The sequence below is a fragment of the Vipera berus genome (genome assembly GCF_964194415.1).
Source record: "Vipera berus genome assembly, chromosome: 15".
NCBI classification, from domain to species: domain Eukaryota; kingdom Metazoa; phylum Chordata; class Lepidosauria; order Squamata; family Viperidae; genus Vipera; species Vipera berus.
The window spans coordinates 5,780,161-5,800,863 of NC_138218.1; the positions used below are offsets into that span (position 1 = coordinate 5,780,161).

At 47.2% G+C, this 20,703-nt stretch overlaps 2 protein-coding genes across 2 annotated transcripts in view; one reads left to right on the forward strand and one right to left on the reverse strand.

Moving 5' to 3' along the window:
* FPGS (folylpolyglutamate synthase) overlaps window positions 1-19,965 on the forward strand; it is a 20,579-nt gene extending 614 nt beyond the window's left edge. Inside the window, exons 2-16 of the mRNA XM_081339856.1 lie at window positions 6,461-6,589; window positions 6,805-6,858; window positions 8,052-8,116; window positions 8,847-8,961; window positions 9,331-9,408; window positions 9,856-9,917; window positions 10,108-10,210; window positions 12,128-12,205; window positions 13,401-13,548; window positions 14,081-14,182; window positions 15,524-15,674; window positions 16,467-16,542; window positions 16,670-16,736; window positions 16,884-17,997; window positions 19,836-19,965. Coding sequence (XP_081195982.1) covers window positions 6,461-6,589; window positions 6,805-6,858; window positions 8,052-8,116; window positions 8,847-8,961; window positions 9,331-9,408; window positions 9,856-9,917; window positions 10,108-10,210; window positions 12,128-12,205; window positions 13,401-13,548; window positions 14,081-14,182; window positions 15,524-15,674; window positions 16,467-16,542; window positions 16,670-16,736; window positions 16,884-17,311 — 1,656 coding nt within the window. The 3' untranslated portion in view covers window positions 17,312-17,997; window positions 19,836-19,965. The remainder of the gene's footprint in view (window positions 1-6,460; window positions 6,590-6,804; window positions 6,859-8,051; window positions 8,117-8,846; window positions 8,962-9,330; window positions 9,409-9,855; window positions 9,918-10,107; window positions 10,211-12,127; window positions 12,206-13,400; window positions 13,549-14,080; window positions 14,183-15,523; window positions 15,675-16,466; window positions 16,543-16,669; window positions 16,737-16,883; window positions 17,998-19,835) is intronic.
* Window positions 14,965-20,703, reverse strand: part of ENG (endoglin) — a 39,201-nt gene continuing 33,462 nt past the window's right edge. The window contains exon 16 of the mRNA XM_081339811.1: window positions 14,965-15,064. The gene's annotated coding sequence lies outside the window, so the exon portion shown is untranslated. The remainder of the gene's footprint in view (window positions 15,065-20,703) is intronic.

Sequence of the window (20,703 nt, forward strand, 5' to 3'; positions counted from 1 at the left end):
AAACAACCGGGTGATTTTGGGCCAATTACTAGGTGATGGTGAGTTCTAGTGCTGCCTTTGGCACGACAGCCGATTGGGGACTTCAAACCAGTCACCAGGAGACTGGGAGTTATAGTCCTGCCTTAGGCATGAAAAACAACCGCGTGATTTTGGGCCAATTACTAGGTGATGGTGAGTTCTAGTGCTGCCTTTGGCACGACAGCCGATTGGGGACTTCAAACCAGTCACCAGGAGACTGGGAGTTATAGTCCTGCCTTAGGCATGAAAAACAACCAGGTGATTTTGGGCCAATTACTAGGTGAAGCCGCAACAGCTTCAAACCAATCACCAGGAGACTGGGAGTTATAGTCCTGCCTTAGGCATGAAAAACAACCGGGTGATTTTGGGCCAATTACTAGGTGATGGTGAGTTCTAGTGCTGAGCCGATTGGGGGGACTTCAAACCAGTCAGCAGGAGACTGGGAGTTATAGTCCTGCCTTAGGCATGAAAGCCAACTGGGTGCTTTGGGGCCAATCACCCTCTCTCAACCCACCCCAAAGGGTGGTGGTTGCGGTGAAAACAGGAGGAGAGGAAGATGTGATGTTTACGTTCACCTCCTTGGCTTGTTTGTGTAAATTACTAAAGGGCCGTATACAAATAATTCCTAAAAAAAGCCTAATCAGTGCAGGCCCTGTGTTCCAAGGGATTTCTTACCGCAGCGGTTTTATTTATTTTCTTTCTTTTATCAAATTTAGAGACTGCCCATCTCGGAGCTTTTAAAAATTCCTGCCTAAATAGAAATATTTAGCCTAAAACAGTTGTCCTTGGCTCACCTCGCTAATCTCTTTTTTTTTTCTTCCTTTCCTCCCAAATGTTGACATCTCTTTAATCAGTTTTTTACATCACTGCGCAATCTTCTCTTCCCGGCTGGCTCTCTCCTGATGCCGTTTGGGAGAAGATTTAAGTTCTCCCATGTGAGTCGGCTTCTTCGGTCTCTTTTCCTTGATTGAGCAACTTTTAGCGTGAAATGACTAGTAGATAATTCTCCCACCTCCGCCTGTCGAATCCAATAAGCTGCTTTACCAGGAAATAAGATCCAATCGTGTGTGAAAAATGTATCAGGGCCCCGGGGCAAACTTCTACTTTTCTTTGATTTCTGCAGGCTGTTTGCAAAGAATCCTTCCCTCTGGAGGCTCACGCTGTTATTTTTCATTTCCAGCAGGTTTTTAAGTTTTGTTTTTTTTTAAAGCAGGAAAATGGAGGTGAGATCTTTTATTTAACGGTTTGCCATTTTGTGAACTGCTTCTCCCCTGCAGGAGAATTCGGTTGGCTCTTGAAACCTCATCAGTTGCCCCAAATTATTTGTTGTTGTTGTTGTTGTTTTCTAGATGCAATAGGGAAAAAAATCCAAAGGCATTTTTCTTCTCCTACGTTTTGCCTACATCCAGTTTGTTCCTCGGCTTTGCAGCTTGGGGAGACCGTGCAGAATAAATGATGCGAAAAATCCATAGTTATCTTGGGATTCTGGGGTTTTTTAAGGGAGGGGTTCAATGAGCAGGAGTTGTGCAGCCCTGAGTCCAAGATGTTAAAATATTTATTTATTTATTTATTTATTTATTTATTTATTTATTTATTTATTTATTCGGTTTATATACCGCCCTATTCCCAAAGGACTCAGGGCGGTTTACATGAATGTTTATATGTTTATATGAATGTTTAGCGGGAAAGACCTGGGAGATACGTGCGTGAATGCGCAGCACGGCACAGTACAGTATCGCTCCAGCTTTGTGCCCAAAATACACAGTACAGTAACCCATGTGTATTTTGAAAGGAAGCACCTCCTTTTTTTAGAAACGGGACAGTCCTGTTGCAACCTCACTCATCTCCCGGCTTATTTTTAGCTCAAGCCCACCCCTCAAGTCCTGTCTGGTTAAGTCTCTTCTCTGCCCAAAGTCTGCAAGATCTCACTGGAGTATAACATCCAGTTTTGGTCACCACATCACAAGAAAAGATGTCGAGACTTTGGGGGAAAGTGCAGAGAAGAGCAACTAAGATAATTAAAGGCCTGTGTCAGGACCCACCTCAATCCACATCTTAGGAAATAAGAACTCTTGGATGCAAGTTTAGTCCAAAAGGAAAATGTTTACTAGGATGGAATCGATTGTGGCAATACAAGACGGAATCTAACAAAGTTACATTTCAATCCTATATAAAGCATTCCCATTTCAGCCCCTCCCCTCATCCATTTGGTCAGATGTCAGGCCCTTCCATGGGAAAGGGAACTCTCCTTGGTTTTATGGTTATTGCTTCCTTTTGTTGTAAATGAAGATGCAATCCAGATCTGTCTCTCCCCCTCCCTCCCCCCAGTTCAAATGTTCCCTGTTGTTTGAAGATGCCTAAAGTCTATCCTTCCCCCCCCCCCCCTTCGGAGAGATGGCAGAATCCCCAGAATAAGCACATTGTTCTACCTATACATTTATGAAATGTGATATAAATGGATTCTGACAGCCTGGAGATTAAAACATATGAAGAACGGTTGCAGGATTTGGGACTGGGCAGTCTAGAGAAAAGAAGGACTTGACAGGGGAACAGGATTCTAGTATCTGAGGGGTGCCACAAAGAAGAGGGGGGGTCACACTATTCTCCAAAGCACCAGAGGGCAGGACAAGAAACAATGGGTGGAAACTAAGCAAGGAGAGAAGCAACCTGGAATTAAGGAGAGACTTCCTGACAGTGAGGACAATTAACCAGTGGAACAGCTTGCCACCAGAAGTTGTGGGTGCTTCATCACTGGAGGTTTTAAAGAAGAGATTGGGCCATTATTTGTCTGAAATAGGGTCTCCTGCTTGAGCAGGGGGCTGGACTAGAAGACCTCCAAGGTCCCTTCCAGCTAAGTCCTGTGTCTGATATTATAAATTCCTCTTTATTTGCGTTCTACGAACCTAGAGACGTTTGCAAAAAATATTCGTCCAAGTGGAATTCGATTATCCTCTTCCTGTGTTTGGGTGTGGAGGGGGCGTGTGTGTCCTGGTTGTGACTTTGAGATACAAAACATCCATTTTCTTGCTTTCCTTGTGTTCAGATAGTCCTCGGCTAAGAGCGGTTCATTTAGCGACCGTTTGACGTTACAACAGCACTGGGAAAAAAGCAGCTTATCATCGTCTTTCACACTTGGCGATCTTTGCAGCCTCCCCGTGATCAAAATTCAGACGCTTGGCAGCTGACTCGTATTTATGACGGTTGCAGCGTCCCTGGGGGTCATGCGATTCCCCTTTTGCGACCTTCCGACCAGCAGTGTGTGTGTTTGGGGGGCAGATTCAAGTTGTGTTACTGACTTAACAACTGCAGTGATTCACAGCCACTCTGGTGAGAAGGGTGCAAAATTCCCTCCGCAAATGTTTCGCTTAGCAACCTAAAATTGCCAGTTGCGGTTGTAAAGTTGAGGACTCCCTGTAGCTTGGAAAGCCGATCCGCTCCGACGCCTGTTGTTGTTCCCTCTTTGCCCGGCCCAAAGCCGAAAATCAATACGAATCCTGTTTGCGCTTGCAAAAGTGACAACGCTGAAAAGCAGGAAGCTCGGATTAGCTTCCCGATAGGGGTTCCGAACAGGCAGATCTTGTTCCAGGGGGGAAAATAATAATAATTTTTAAAAAAAGCTGGTCCATCTGGATTGCGGTCTGGGTATGCCAAGGAGGCCGCGTTGTTGCTTTTCAACGTATGTGTCACGGACGCATTGCGTGTTGCGTTCCTCGATCCCTCCAGGTGCTTTGGACACGTTCACCGCACAGATGGTGCAAAACGATTTTGCGCACGGAGGCATTAGGAGGTTTTTTTCAGGCAGGGCACGGTGTCCCTAAGTGAACCAGCTCTGCTTTTCCAAACCAAGCCAATTTTGCGACAGCTTTGCTAAAACGTTTTCCTGCCAATTACGCTCCTGCTTAGATTCTGGATTGGATTGTTTCCAAGCATAAACTCTCAGTGCCACCAAGTCCCTAGAAACGTCTATGGAGGTTGTCCGTCATCCAGGTCCGTAGTCGTCCCCAAGGTGCTTTTTTCAGGAGTCAACTGGACTTTCTTGTTTTTTCCTTGGAAGACATTTCGCTTCTCATCCCAGAAGCTTCTTCAACTCGGACTGAATGGTGAGAAATGGAAGGATTTAATATTCCTTGCAGGCAGCTGGTCGTTTGCACTTTTCCCGAGCGTCTTGGGGGAGGCCACAGGGAGCTTATAAATCCTTCCATTCCTCACCATCCAGTCAGAGCTGAAGAAGCTTCTGGGATGAGAAGGGAAACGTCTTCCAAGGAAAACCGAGAAAGTCCAGTTGCCTCCTGAAGAACCGAAGAAGCTTCTGGGATGAGAAGCGAAACGTCTTCAAGGAAAAACAAGAACGCCCAGTTGACTCCTGAAAAAAAGCATCTTTGGGTTCCTAGAAATGTTTCCCAACTCTGTGTGGAGAAAGGAATCGGGTTACCCGGAAAAATTGCACCCTGATGGTTCTGGCAAAGGACATAACTTCCACGATCCCGTCTCTGATCCATAGAGCTTTTCTGGATCCCAGAATAGAGAGAAGCAATCGGTGTAGAAATAATTTCAGAAGCAGGTTGATTCCTACCAAGCTCCCTTGTCCAAGGAGAAGATGGGAGGCATTTGAGTCTACACTGCGGAAAGGAACTTGGACTTGAGTCACGTTATCGAATTTTATTGTTTTATTCAAGGTTCTCCCTTCTTGGCTTTCAGCACAGAGTCTGTATGTGAGGTTGTAACATTTCCTCAGCTGGCATCTCGTTGGTAGAATTACAGATTGCTGGTCTGCAAAACTCTTCAGCTCGTTTCTGCTGGGAGAGGCGAGCCGTCCAGAATGGTGCGATGCTACGCAGAGTGTGTTTCGTTCCTGAGGTTTAGCTCCTGTGTTTTAGCCAGGAAATTCTCGTTTTAGCTCCCCTGTATGATTGAATACTTTGAAGAAACCTTTCCTTCCCTTCCCTTCCCTTCCCTTCCCTTCCCTTCCCTTCCCTTTCCTTTCCTTTCCTTTCCTTTCCTTTCCTTTCCTTTCCTTTCCTTTCCTTTCCTTCCTCCTTTCCTTCCTCCTTTCCTTTCCTTTCCTTTCCTTTCCTTTCCTTTCCTTTCCTTTCCTTTCCTTTCCTTTCCTTTCCTTTCCTTTCCTTTCCTTTCCTTTCCTTTCCTTTCCTTTCCCTCCCTCCCTCCCTCCCTCCCTTCCTTCTTTCCTTCCTTCCTTCCTTCCTTCATCTCTTTCCCCTTCCTTTCTTCTTTCCTTTCATCTCTTCTCTCCCTCCGTCCTTTCACTCACCCAACCATCCATCTCTTTCCCCTTCCTTCCTTCCTTCCTTCCTTCCTTCCTTCCTTCCTTCCTTCCTTCCTTCCTTCCATCTCCCTCCCTCCATCCTTCCACCTAACCCTAACCCATCCATCTCTTTCCCCTTCCTTCCTTCTTTCCTTCCCTCCCTCCCTCCCACCCACCCACCCACCCATCTATCTCTTTCTCCTTCTTTCCTTCCTTCCTTCCTTCCTCATTGCAGTAAAAGTACACACAAGTACACAAAATTAAGAAAAGGTAATATATAGGGGGGGGGGAAACCAGACTTATAACTTCCACCCTTCTTTCCCGTCAGTTAATTGCCATCTTCCTCTTTCTCCTTCCTCTGTCACCCTTTCTAAGCCCCAAATCCTCCCTTCACTCCTTTCATCTTTCCCCCAAAACGTCCATATCAAGTTCCTAGCTTTTCACAAAAGTCTTCCATCATTTTCCTCCCGTCCCAGCCGTCGAGCATCGCTTCGTTCTGCAAACTCTTTCTCAATTTTGCAAACCCAAACTCCTCCTTTGTGTCTACTTCATGATTCTCCCAGCTTGGTGCGTGCAGTGATTTTGCCCCAGTTGCCACAGGCCATATTAATCCCCCCCCCGTCATTTCTTTTCAGCTCATCATCCGTAAAACCCAATCAAAATAAATTCCAAGTTCATCCCTTAACGTTTCCTGGGCGCGCTAAGCCTGGTGCATTTTACCATAGATGTTTGTAAAGGGCTGTGTGTTTGCTTAGAGGGAAGGAAGGGCCTTTTCACCCTCTAGGGTAGGTGGTTGCAACATTCCTAGAGGCAGGATGACGGACGGACTCCGGACAGTAATGTCCAGTAGGGCCGGATTGCGGCTGTCTTGCACGCTAGCAATGGAGGCGCCGAAAATCCGCAAGGAAGGATCTTGTCATAAGCCGAATTTTTCTCCTAGCGCTTTGCCTTCTCCTGAAAAGACCAGCGTGTGCAAAACCGAACTTGAACCCCAGGCCAACCTATTTCAGGTGTCCTTTTTGGGGGGATTGGGGTGGGCGGGTGATCGGGGAAACGTTTGAGAGCTTCTCGGGAAGAGTTTGGCCGCCAGAATTGGGACCGGCTCCGTCTCTTCCTTTTCCCCAACGGAACGACCGAAAAGCCTAACCGCCTTGATGTCCACCTGCTTTGCAATTCCAGGACGCCATTCGCACTCTGAACACCCTCCAGACCAACGCCAGCTACCTGGAACAGGTGAAGAGAGAAAGGGGAGACCCCCAGCTGCAATTGCAAGCGATGGCTGGGTTCCTGGAACGTACCGGCCTGAAGGTAAATGACGTTTTTTTTGTTTTTTTTGCCTTTGGGGCAGGGGCTTCCCTCACTCCTGGGGTGGGCAAGTGGGGTTTCGGAACCCCATTTTTGAGGTTCTTGTGCTTTTTGGGGGGGGGACGAAAACCGGAGATGGTGCAATCTACCCTTCCTGGATTCCCAGTAGGGGGTAATGACGCCGAAAGCAAAAAACTGACCAGGGTTTTGTCCTGCAGGTTGAAGACCTGAATCAACTCAACGTCATTCATGTCACTGGGACGAAGGGCAAGGTAAGGCGGGGGGGGGGACTGAAGGGAAGAGGGTGGAAGATTTTCTGAATTTTATCGGCAGTGAGTAATGACAAATACGACACCTGTGGTAACCCTGTTACCACTATGGGCGTTACGGTGTTTCGAATAAATAAAACAAGAAAAGGAGAAAAAAAGAGGGAGGGAGGAAGATGGAGGGAAGGAAGGAAGGAAGGAAGGAAGGAAAAGACAAGGGAAAGAAGGAAGGTGAGAGAAAAGGAAGGAAGGAAGAGAAAAGGAAGGAAGATGAGGGAGGGAAGGAGGAAAAGGAAGGAAGGCAGATTAGAGAAGGAAGGAAGATGGAAGGAAGGAAGGAAGAGGAAGGAAGGAAGATGATGGAGAGAAGGAAGGAAGGAAAGGAAAGAAAGGACAATTCAGTCCTTAAAAGGTAAAGTTAAAGATTCCCCCCGCACATGCGTGCTAGTCGTTTCCGACTCTAGGGGCCCATCTCCGTTTCAAAGCCAAAGAGCCAGCGCTTGTCCGAGGACGTCTCCGTGGTCATGTGGCCGGCGTGACTAGACGCCAAAGGCCCACGGAATGTTGTTACCTTCCCACCGGAGTGGTCCCTATTTTTCTCCTTGCATTTTTACGTGCTTTCGAACTGCTAGGTTGGCAGAAGCTGGGACAAGTAACAGGCGCTCACTCTGCTACGCGGCACTCGGGATTCGACCCGCCAAACTGCCAACCTTCTGATCGACAAGCTCAGCATCCTAACCCCACTGAGCCACCGCGTCCCTCAGTCCTTACAATGATTAAATCTGGACCCTTGGGAAATCTATTGCTCCAGTGGCCCGTTTTTCACAACATCAGAAAGACATTTGCAAAACTGATTGTGAACAATTCTCAAATCTATTCCTGGACCCCAAAGTTTTGCATTTCTTTCTGTCCCATGTAAAATATCTGGAAGGGACAACATCTGGCGGAAAACCATAGAGGAGGTGATTGGGAAGAGACCACAAACCATTTTTAAAACGAACTCGGAGTATGAAGTGAAGGGGTCGGCAACCTACGCCCCTCATGGGCCCTTCAAGCCCCTTGGCCCAATTTTCAGGATTCTTGTTAGAATTTGATTCAGCTGTTAAAGGAAAAACAGGTTGGCCAAGGTGGTGAGCAGCCTGAATTCCTTCCCATTTTGAGTGGGGGCTGATATTTTTCCCCCCTTTTCAACCCATCAGGGTTCTGCCTGCGCCTTCACGGAACGGATTCTGCGCAACTACAATTTAAAGACCGGTTTTTACAGGTAAATGTCCTAGCGGGCTGCTTGGGGCTTGGATTGTCTTCTGTGCCAGCTGGAAAATTGAGGCTGTTTTTGCTTTCATTTGCCACAGTCATTCTTCTATTTGCAGGTCGTTGCTCTCCTCCTCCTCCTCCTTCCTTCCTTCCTTCCTTCCTTCCTTCCTTCCTTCCTTCCTTCCTTCCTTCCTTCTTCATCTTCTCTTTCCTCCTTCTCCTCTTTCTTCCTCCTTCATCTTGTTCTCTTTCCTCCTCCTCCTCCTCCTCCATCATTTTTTTAAATCTTCCCAATTGTCCAATTGACACAAACATAAAAAAAACCTTTTCGGCTTCCTAATTTTTTTCCAGCTCGTGAACAGAGGCTGCGTGACTAAGCAGGCCTTTTGCTCTCAGCTGGCACAGTCTCTCTAAAAGCGGAATAAAACGCAAGCACAGGACTACATACTTTAAAAAAAAACTCTGCTTCTTTTCAAAATCAAAGTTCAAACTGCACCAATTGTACTTTGAATTGTTATTAATCCTTACTCGATCTCCAGAAGGTAAACAGAATTCGGTCGATCGTAAAATCCTGCTTTTTCAAAACGGCCTGAGCGGCGGTCAGCAGAGTTTTCCCAATTCCATTACATTTAAAACAGATATCTTCCATCGGTCTAGGATTTTTATTTCGATCCTGGCGTGATGGCCATTCAAAGTTTGATCTAAGTAATCCTGGCTTTCTGATTTCTTTTTCCCCCAAGTTCACCGCATCTGGTTCAGGTCCGTGAGAGAATTCGGATTAACGGTCAGCCCATCAGCCAAGAGCTTTTTAGCAAATATTTCTGGCAGGTGTATAACCGGTTGGAGGAGACTAAGGTATGTTTGGTGTCATCTGGTGAGGTGTCCTATCTTAGAAGCAGATGGGCAGAGATGGTAGTGGTATGGTTGGGACAAAGAAGTGGAAGGGACAAGCCAAAATGGAGCAAGGGTACCCCTCCCAATTTTCCTAATATTTTCCTGAGCTTGGTGGATAAAAGAAAATCACCCTCTCCATGCCAAGATCTAGCTTAGAAATTAGAAATCAACTATTTGTAAGTCTTTTGAGATAAGCCCATTCCAGCAATCAAAAGAAGTTCATTTAGACTGTGCCTGGATTTTGATAGTGGCCAGTGGAATGTAGGTTTGAAACCTGGATTGTCTATTGCTCAAATTCAGATCCTCCTAACCCCTTTGTGGTCTTCTCAGGATTCCCATCACACCTCCATGCCTGCCTACTTCCGGTTCCTTACGATCATGGCTTTCCATGTCTTCCTGCAGGAGAAGGTACGTTGGACCAAAAATACAATTTTTAAAAATTGGGGTGGGGGAAGATGCGTTTGGGTAAGATAGGTGGGGCTCTGGTGATTGTCCAGATGTTGTTTGTCTGCAGAGTCCAACATCTGGAGATCCAGAAGCTGACTTTGAAACCTAAGCATCCCCAACTTGAGTTGAGCCCAAACTTGATGCTTCCCTGTAGCTCTCTTGATAGGGAAGCAGTTTGGAGAATCCCTTTTAAGAAGGTCTGGGCGTGGAGAAGTCAACTCCCCGTGACCCTGTCTAAACTGATCCTGGTTGGGTTTAAATAAATTAGCTCATTCTTGAAGACCCAAAAGTGACATTCCCATTTCCTCAGGCAGCCTGGCCCATAGAGGATTGCTGTGGTCTACAATCTGGAGGGCCCAAAACCTCTTGGCCCATGAGACCATGAGCTATTTTGTATCTTCCTCCCAGGTTGACTTGGCGGTTATAGAAGTTGGCATTGGGGGTGCCTACGATTGCACAAATATTGTCAGGTACGGAGTTAAACTTCTGGATGCCGCATCATTAGCCTTCCGAAGGGAGGGCTTCCCTCTCCATTAAGAAATGGCTCATGTTTGGTGGACCTCCATTCTTCTCTTGATGGCTTTCTAGGACCGTGTCAAGAATCTGACTTTCCCTCCTTGGAAAGTCTTCTCCATCTCCCTTTCTTTGTCTTCCTTGCAGGAAGCCAATAGTATGTGGGGTCTCCTCCTTGGGCATTGACCACACCAGCATCTTGGGAGACACCATCGAGAAGATAGCCTGGCAGAAAGGAGGCATCTTCAAGGTAGATGTCTTGGAGAGATCTTCTCTCTCGACCTTCACGTTGTTAAGATGGGCTTGAGAAACCTGGGGAACTCTTGAATCAGAATAGAGCTGGAAGGGACCTTGGAGGTCTTCTAGTCCAGCCCCCTGCTCCAGCAGGAGATCCTAAACCAGTTTGGACAAGTGACTGTCCAGTCTTGGATCTGTGATGACTAGAAAGAAAATCGTTTTAAATTAAATAAGCAGTTTTGAACATTGCTTAATTTCTTTAAGATCTAGAAACTTTCTCTACATCATTTGCATGTTTTGTGTTGTGTGTGTGTGTGTGTGTAATAATCACAAATGCTTAATATTTTATCAGCAACATCTTGTCTGGGTTCCAACATTTAACTTACTAATACGTGTTAAATTCCTTTCTCTCTACCCCGTTTTTCTAGCCATTGATAAAAGGTATCCCATGTTCTAAAAGTATACTGAATCTTCTTTCTCTTTCATTTTCAATCTCAATCTATCCATTTCTGCGCAATCTAAACATTTTTTACTTAACTGCTCCTCCGTTGGTAAATCTTCCATTTTTCCAATGTTGAGCGAATACAATTCTCGCTGCAGTTCATACGTGTGAAATTAGATATATACACATTCCTTCTCATAATTTCCTACAATTATGCCTAACAAAAAATAATTCTGACTTTAAATCTATATGTTTTTAAGTCATTTTCTCTAACCATACGTGCATTCTTGACCCATGCATGTTTTGTGTTGATGGACTATAAACTGCTCTTTGCAATGATATGCAGATAGTCTTTGACTTGCATCAGCTCATTTAGTCACCAAAGTTACGATGGCATTGAAAAATGACCGTTTTTCACACTTAACGACTGTTGCGGCTTCCCCAGGGCCACGTGGTCAAAACTGAGATGCTTGGCAACTGGTTCATACTTATGACAGTTGCAGGGTCCCGGGGGAATCATGTGATCACTTTTTGTGACCTTCTGACAAGCAAAGTCAATGGGGGGAAGCCATGTTACTAACCGAACAACTTGCAGTGATTCGATTAACGGTGGTGGCATGCAAGGTCACAAAACGAGGCAAAAGCCCCTGAACAGATTTCTTGCTTAACAACGGAAATTTGGGGCCTCAATTGTGGTCGTAAGTTGGAGACCATCTGTAAAAGTGTAATCAGATCCTTAATATTTGATGTTGCTGCACAGCCCGGATGAAATATTGGGTTGGTTTTTTTTAATGTGGCTGGAAATTGCATGGCGTGTATATCGGGATATACGCAAAGACACACATAATAAATGATCAGTTTCTTTAGCTACCGTATCAATGACCTAATTAGAAAGATATGACTGCAATTTTCAATTTGTCTTTCTGGAGGAAGTGGTTTGATTAGATAACCTTTGTTGTCTTTTTTTTTTTAACTGTGGGCACAACGGCACGCATTAAAAAGGAAATTTAGCTGCTTGCTCTCAAAGCGTACACATACACGACACGTTTAAACATACTACGTACAACTTATGTGTAGACCTACACCCTTACATATAAGCAGCCTATAACTATTAATCACTGTCCATCTTTGAAGGGACATAATTGCATTAAGCGCCCTTTTAAAAGTTTGTACCGTAAGAAAAACTGACCCAGCTTGGCTACGGTGCGCTGTAAAAAAGGGAAGCCAATCTATTAATCTTATTTACTGACAAAATGGGCAAATCTCGCCTCCATCAAAAAGCCTCTGGGTGTCACACAGACAACTAGGGCCACTCCGAGGGTCCAGTTTGCCCTCGGTGTATCTTCTGAACCGCCTTCTAGGGCAGCCCCACAGGAAGTGCATTGCAGTAGTCCAGTCACCAGGTGGTCAGGAGTCCTCTTTACCTCTTCTGCGAGCGAAAGTCTTCCTGTTCGGCCACTTAAGCGCTTGTCTTGGTCTGTCTTTCAGCCCGGTGTGCCAGCGTTCACGGTGCCACAGCCGGAAAGGCCCTTAGGAGTCCTGAAACAGAGAGCTGAAGAATGTCAGGTGAGGCACCCGTGTTTTCTTCTAGCTTTTCCTGGAAAACCAAGCCCTCTAGTAGCTGTTGGTGGTAGAAGCCGCAACGGACAACTTACACACAAGCCTTAGAAAGTCCAGAGCTGGCGCATCTGCTTTCCTAGGAGTTCAGTTTTCCACATAGATTAGAGATCTTCATCCTTGGCTACTTGAAGATTTGCGGACTTCAACTCGCAGAATACCCCAATCAACACAGCCCATTCTGGGAGCTGAAGTCCACAAGTGGCCAGGGTTGGAGGGCTCAGACGTAGATGACATTTAAGATAAGCTAATTAAAACACACACATACACACACACACACCCCAACGATTCCCTTCTACAAAAGACAAGAAGCAATGGATGGAAACTAACCAAAGAGAGAAGCAACCTGGAACTAAGGAGAAATTTCCTGACAGTTGGGACAATTAATCAGTGGAACGACTTGCCTCCAGAGGTTGTGGTTGAGTGGATGGATGGATTGAGATAGGTAGACAATGAGACAGGGAGGGAGGGAGAGAAAGAGAAATAACAGACTTATATACCACTTCGCAGTACTTTACATCCTTCTCTAAGCAGTTTATAGAGTCAGCATTTCCCCCCCCCCCCCCCCCACAATCTGGGTCCTCATTTTACCAACCTCAGAAGGATGGAAAGCTGAGTCAACCTTGAGTCGGTCAGGATTGAACTTTTAACTGTGAGCAGAGTCAGCCTGTAATGCTGGATTCTAACCACAAGAAAGGAAGGAAGGAATAGCACTTAGACTTCTATACCGCTTCACAGTGCTTTACAGCCCTCTCTAAGCAGTTTTCAGAGTCAGCATATTAGCCCCCAACCATCTGGGTCCTCGTTTTACCCACCTCGGAAGGATGGATGGATAGATGGATAGACATAGCATATAGAGATAGATAGACATCGACAGATAGATATAGATATAGCAATAGACTTATACATTCCCTTCACAGTGCTTTTACAGCCCTCTCTGTGCAGTTTAGCCCCCAACAATCCGGGAGCCTCTTTTTACCAACCTCGGAAAGGTGGAAGGCTGAGTCATCCTTGAATCCTGTCAGGATCGAACTGCTGGCAGTGGGCAGAATTAACCTGCAGTACTGCATTCTAACCACTGCGCCACCAGGGCTCGTCATTATATGCAGCAAAATCATTCCTGGGTCCTCTTTTTCTTCCGCAGTGCCCGCTTTTCCTCTGCCCTGACCTGGAAGCCTTTGAAGACGACGACAAGCTCCTCAAACTAGGCTTGGCTGGCGATCATCAGCGCTCGAATGCTGCTTTAGCCCTCCAGCTGTCCCGCACCTGGCTGGGCCGTTGTGGGTATCTGGGTAAGGAAACACACACACACACACACACACACACACACACTTCACTCGTTCTTGGCAAGGAAATCTGAAACTATCTCAGGAGTGGAGGCCAAGGGGCTGGGGAAAATTTGGGGGCGATTTAGTTCCCACCTTTATGCAGTTTGGAGAGGCAGGCATAACATTTCTTAAAAAGGGGGTTTAATCCAAGCTCAGCATCTTTGTGGTTGTTTTTTTTTTTTTTTTTTTGATGGGGAATCACTAGATTTGAAGCTAAGCCCTAAAGAGAAATATAAATGCACCAGGGAAGAAGAAGGAAGGAAGGAAGGAAGGAAGGAAGGAAGGAAGGAAGGAAGGAAGGAAGGAAGGAAGGAAGGAAGGAAGGAAGGAATCCTGCCAACCCTTCCTGATCTTCATCCCAGTTTCTGGAAGTTGGAGCTGGCATTTGGGAGAGAAGCTTGATACCCCACAGACAGAAAGTGTCTGTAGCATCTTGACAGAGCAAAGAACAAAGGGGTTTCCCCTGACTTATTTAGATTCATATTTCGCTTTTCAGATGCTGGTGAGCTGAAGGACTCCTGGCTGACTTCTGAAGCTCCATCCAAGAAGGTGCCCTGCTTGGCCCCTGCTTTTAAGCCAGACCAGCCCATGGTGCAAGGTAGGCGTCCTTCTCTTTATCTGCCTTCCTCCTCCTCCTCCTCCTCCTCCTCCTCCTCCTCCTCCTCTTCTTCTTCTTCTTCTTCTTCTTCTTCTTCTTCTTCTTCTTCTTCTTCTTCTTCTTCTTCTTCTTCTTCTTTTCTACCTTAGGTTCCTTATTATCTGTCTCCTCCTCTTCCTTTCTTATGATTTATCTGCTCCTTCTCTTCTTTCTTATCTACCTCCTCTTCCTTCTCCTCTTACTTGTTATCCATCCATCCATTCATCCATCTCCTCTTCCTCCTTTCTTACCTGCTTTCTCCTCTTCTTCTTTCTTATCTATCTATCCATCCATCTCTTCCTCCTTTCTTATCTACCTTCTCTTCCTCTTTCTTATTATCTATCATTTATCCATCCATCCATCTCTTCCTCCTTTCTTATCTGCCTTCTCCTTTTCCTTCTCCTCCTCTTTCTTATTGTCTGTGTCTATCCGTCTATCTATCTATCTATCTATCTATCTATCTATCTATCATTTATCCATCCATCTTCCTCCTTTTTTATCTGCCTTCTCTTCCTTCTCCTTTCTTATTGTCTGTCTGTGTCTGTCTGTCTGTCTGTCTATCTATCTATCTATCTATCTATCTATCTATCTATCTATCTATCTATCTCCTCTTCTTCCTCCTTTCTTATTGTCTACCACCTTCTCTTCCTCCTCCTCCTCCTCCTCCTCCTCCCATCCCATTACTGCCTCTATTTCCTGCCCCTCCCTCCCGGCCCTTGACTTTCAGCAGAGATCCATTCAGCCCCGGCAGTCAGATGCTTTCTTGGTGAAACAAAAGCCGCAGTGTTGAGACTTCTTTGGCCGGGCCCCACCCAGGACGTCCGTCGAAGGATGCTGAGCGGCCTAGAGAAGGAACGGAAGGATTCAGTTACGCCACGCAAAGTCACGGGGGAGGGATGTGACAGTTGGGCCTCTCCAAAACTTTCATAGAGATCTTTTGAATAGCTTATTCAAAGCTGTACTATTGAGGGTTAGGGTGAGCGTAAAGTGTAGTGTGACGCCAGCCCTGGGGGACCATCATTCATAGCTAAGCGTGACATTGGTGAACCACACATAGCTTTGCAGGAGACAAAAAAAAACAACCAACCAAGACTTTCAACCCTTAATACTGCCTTCTGCAGCTTTCCCTAATCGTTTCGTGTTTTTTTTTAAAGCCAAAGAAAATCCTATTTTTACCAGCTTCTGGCCACATCTCTATCTGATCCTCTCCAGGATCACAGAGGGCTAGAAACCTAGCTCCTGATCAGGAAGCTGCAGCGTCCTCCACAGGGTGTCGTGGCTGATTTTTGCTTTGCTTCCCAGGCCTGCAAGCAGCCATGTGGCTCGGACGTAACCAAGTGCTGCGCCACGGTCCGGTGACGTGGTACATCGATGGCGCCCACACCACCAGCAGTATGCAGGCCTGCGTGCGTTGGTTTCACCAGGCGGCCTTGAATGAAGACAAACCTGCAGAGTAAGCTGGGCTGGGCTGGGCGCGTTTGTGTGGAATCCGTTCTGAAGCTGGCTTGAAGGAAGGAAGGAAGGAATGGCTTTTTTATGGTAGAAAGGGAGAGAGAGGAGGAAAGGAAAGGAAAAAGGGGAGGGAGGGAGGGGCAAAGTCTAATGAATTCTACAATTTTGAGGTGGTCCTTGAGAAGGAAGGAAGGAGAATGAGGGAGAGAGGGAGGAAGGAGAATGAGGAAGGGAGGGAGGGAGGAAGGAAGGGGCAAAGTCTAATGAATTCTACAATTTTGAGGTGGTCCTTGAGAAGGAAGGAAGGGAGGGAGGAAGGAGAATGAGGGAGAGAGGAAGGGAGGGAGGAAGGAAGGAAGGAGAATGAAGAAGGGAGGGAGGAAGGAAGGAAGGAAGGCAAAGTCTAATGAATTCTACAATTTTGAGGTGGTCCTTGAGAAGGAAGGGAGGAAGGAAGGAAGGAAGGAAGGAAGGAAGGAAGGAAGGAAGGAAGGAAGGAAGGGGCAAAGTCTAATGAATTCTATAATTTTGAGGTGGTCCTTGAGAAGGAAGGGAGGGAGGAAGGAAGGAAGGAAGGAAGGAAGGAAGGAAGGAAGGAAGGAAGGAAGGAAGGGGCAAAGCCTAATGAATTCTATAATTTTGAGGTGGTCCTTGAGAAGGAAGGGAGGGAGGAAGGAAGGAAGGAAGGAAGGAAGGGGCAAAGCCTAATGAATTCTACAATTTTGAGGTGGTCCTTGGAAAGGGAGGGAGGAAAGGGCTGATATAAGGACCGTTTCTTTCCCTGCATTTACAGCGGTTCCGAAGTCCGGGTGTTGCTGTTCAACGTGACCGGAGACCGGGATACGGCTGCTTTGCTGAAACTTTTGCTGGTGAGTAATTTTCCTTATTTCCACCGCCTCCTGTCCCTCCTCCGGCTTTGCCCGCAGTTCCTCGAGGCTAATGCAACAACACAGGACCCACCGCTGCTTTACTCCCCTTGGCTCCTTCTTTTTGCAGCCCTGCCATTTTGATTACGCCGTTTTCTGCCCCAACTACGCCGAGGTGTCGACGGTGGGCAATGCAGGTGGGTGTTGAGGGGAGGACCCCAAGGGGTCTTCAGCCCTCGGCTTTTCCTGACGTTAGTCGCAAAATCCTCGGGCTTGGAGAGGTGAGCAAGGGCCTCCTTCGACTCCTCTCCCTCTCCGCCTTTCTTTTCGCAACTCTTCTGCAGATCAGCAGAACTTCAACGTCACCTTGGAGAACGTCCTGACGCGTTGCCTGCAGAACCAGACCCACTGGAACCGTCTGATGGAGGCCAAGTTGAGCCAGGACCCTTGGTTCCCCGTCTTGCCCGGGGTGGGGGGCTGGCTGAAGCAGCCCCCGCTTCACAGCCCCCCCATCTTCGCTGCCTCCTCGGCTCGTCCGCTCAATGCCAACTCCTTGGTCTTCCCTTGCATCTCGCACGCCTTGCAGTGGATCACGCAAGGCAGGGACCCCCACTTGCCGGCGCTGGCGCCCCAGGGACTCCACCCGCACCCCGTGGCCAGCAGCGGGGCCGTTCTGCTCAAGGAAGCCGTGGCCATCCGCGTCCTCGTGACGGGCAGTCTGCATTTGGTGGGGGGCACCCTGAAGCTGCTGGACCCCACCCTTTCTCAGTAGGCCTCTGGGAATGCCATCCTCTGCCAACACGGGCAGGGCAGCAGAGACCTTGAGGTCCTACTCCTAACCGTGGTGTGGCACCACGGGGCACGTCCAGCCACGCCATTCCTGGGAGATCCGGGCTGAATCCTTGACCGAAGCGAATTGAGCTCCAGACAATTTCCAGTTGAGGGCCATCTACCTGATGGTTGGACGTTGATGGTTGGACCTCTTTGAGGTCCAGCTGATCCATAAGCTTGGAGACACGGTTCTTCTCCTCACAACCAAGTGAGGGCCCTCCTGTGGGGTCAACCGCCTCCTCCAGCCTCGAGCAATGGACGGGGGGGGGCATCCATACATGATGTTTCTCAAGGCAGCCGAGGCCAGATAACTTAGCCCACCACCGCCTCCGAGACACCCCCCCCGTGTGCCTTCTCAACTCGCCCATTCGTTGGGTCTCTTCGATGTTTCTCTGCAATTTTCATCCCCCTCTTTATCACTCGCTGCCTTGATCCATTGGGCTACCCTTTGGGGACGCTGCTACTCACTTGTCACAAACTATTTCCCGCCCCCCCTCCCCTTTGAGCTCCCCATCTCTGCCTCTGGATCCCGTTTTGGGGGGGTGGGCAACTCAAAGGACCACTTGTTTGGGGTATGATGCTTCTGGATGTGTGGTGCCCACTACAGTCTGAGGTCCAGAACACCAGGTTAGCTGGCCCAATGTCCTACTCTTGAGTAGGACATTGACAGCCGGGGGGGGCATCTAATATCTAAGTGCCTTCTTTTGGGGTGGGGGGGAGAGAAAAAGAGCCTGTGTTCTTCCAATGAGCTTCCAAACGATTTTCTCTGCTTTCAACAATTTTGGGGTTGTGGGACCAAGCATTTCCACCCAGCCAACCCACCCCCCCACCCCCTTTCTGGCATTTGGCTGGACAATTGCCCAAGTCCATTCTTATTAAAACACGGGGAGAGGGGTGGGGGTGTCAGGTGACGCCTCCCATCTTCCCACCCTCCAGGCAGTGGCTGATGGGAGCTGAAGTCCCCAACTCCAGCTTCTTTTAACCCACCGGGGGAATTCCGCCCGGGTTCTGCAAGAGGAATGAGGTAGCTTGAGCTGTGTCTGTGTGTGGAAACCTGATCAAAATGTTCCTCGTTTGCAGCTTTGCCTGGGTCGCCTCGTCTTAAATTTTGGGGAAATTTGGGTGTTCTTAAGATGCCTCCGTGCTGCCCAAACTTTTCCTGTCTTCTTTTTGCAAATACCTTGGGTTAAGAACTTTTTAAACTGCTGGAAGGCTTCATTTTTTTTTAAATCCCTTGGGGTAGTGACAGTAACGACGGCTGGGGGGGGGGAAGGGGGCTATAAAACTAGTTTCTCTTTGCAATCCCTTCCCTTCATCCTTCCTTACCCTTCCCTTCCCTTCTTTTCCTTTCTCTTCCCTTCTGTTTCTCATCTTCCTTCCTTCCTTGGCGCATTTATATTTCTCTTTAGGACTTAGCTTCAAATCTAGTGATTTTTCCCCCCCCCCTCCCCAAAAAACAGAAAGATGCTGAGCTTGGATTAAACCTTCTTTTTAAGTAATGTCATGCCTGCCTCTCCCAAATTGCATAAATTTGGGAATTAAATCGCCCCCAGATTTCCCCCCCCCCCAGCCCCTTGGCCTCCACTCCTGGGATAGTGTCAGATTTCCAGGATTTCAAGATATGCAAACAAGCCTCCTGTTGAAGCAGCCCTGAATATCTTGCAAACGAAAGCGTGCAAGCTCTTTCTGTTTAATTCCTCCCCCTTCTGGAATTTGCAAGCCGTTTTAACTGGAATCATGTCTTGCACTGATGCAACAGCAATTCTGATTATTATTATTTTTTCCCCAGCGTGGGTGGGGGGGGGTGATCTGGGGACCTCCTCAGAGCACAGAACAGATGGACTGTTATTTTAAAAAATAATTTTACGCTTCCTTTAATGTCCGTGGGTCTCCCTTTCTGTCCCCAACTGCCCGAGCAGCAGGAAGCATAGATCATGTTGAATTTATAAAAGTAATTTATCGAGAGAAAATGTGGTTTTATTTTACATTGTTTACAGCTATTTTTTAAAAAAGTCTTAACTTGTTTTCTTTTGAGCGTTCTTTGTAAAAACTGACCGAGCGTAAGCTTTGGAATAATGGGGAGGGAGGGGGGGAAAAACTGCCAGAGACAAGACTCGGATTCCAAGCAAATAAATGCTCCAGATGAATAAATTAAAAATGACAAATGGGAATTCTTGGTTCATTGTTGCTACATGTTCCATGCTTAAGACGGAACTGACAGGGAACTTTAGCTGCTCCCTCTGGAGCTTTCCAACGTGCATTTTTAAAACCATCCAGCAGGGGGCATTTCGGCATGGAGAAAGCCTGAAGAGAAACACACAGCCCGTCCTCCAGGGGGCGACAAAAAGCTGCTATATGCAAATAGGTGTGCTTGCTGGGGGGAAAAAAGTGCCCTTATTTGCATCCGTCAATCAAACTCAGACAATATCCAAGCCTTCCAGCATCTGTAATTGCAGCTGGAGCAGCTCCCGCTGGGCTCTTGATGTTGATCGGAAATTGGTGGAGCATTGCCAGGCGTGACTCAGTTTCCCCTCAGGGTGTTCCCCGCCCTCCAATTTATGGCGTCTGGGGTCCTGTTTAAAGCCCCCTCACCCATCTGAAGATTTAAAAAAACAACGAACTGACAATGGTGAGTAGGTGTATTATTTCCCTGTATACAGTTTACAAAATATACTCTACGTTTAGTTATTTATATACATACAATTATACGTCTTTTCAGAACAGAGGTGGCCCCGAGTCCTTTTACAACAAGGAGGATGCTAAAGTCTTATTAGCTGTTTGCACACAACCGGCTGAAGTGAGTATAACCTGGGTTAATTTTTGAGGGCCAACGGGGATACGGAAGTGCCAAATGTAGAGAATTGTGATTTGCAGTTAACTTGGGGCCTGCAAAACCCGCAGAAAACGTGGGGGGGGTGTGTCCCCCTCCTGAATGAACTCTTTGACTTAACAGAATGACGGAAGGGACCTTGGAGGTCTTCTAGTCTAACCCCCTGCTCAAACTCTGGCTTCTTCTACCATGAAAGCTTGCTGGGATGCCAATTTTAAGAGGGGCCTTTGCCGTTCTCTTAAGGAGAAGTGGGTATTTTTCAGGTGGGCACTCGCTCCCATGATCCCCAGCTTGTTCACTCTTGAAAGTTGATGGGAATTGGAGTCTGGGGCAACCAGGAGCATCCCGCTTGGAAAACCGAGTTCAAATCCAGCAGAAAGGGGAACACAATTCCTGGAATGATCAGGGTTTGATGACCCATGGAAGACCTCTGTAGGGGATGGCTCAAAGCCTTGCCCACCACCTCACAACTGGAGGACAGACACCCACGAGAAGCTAACACT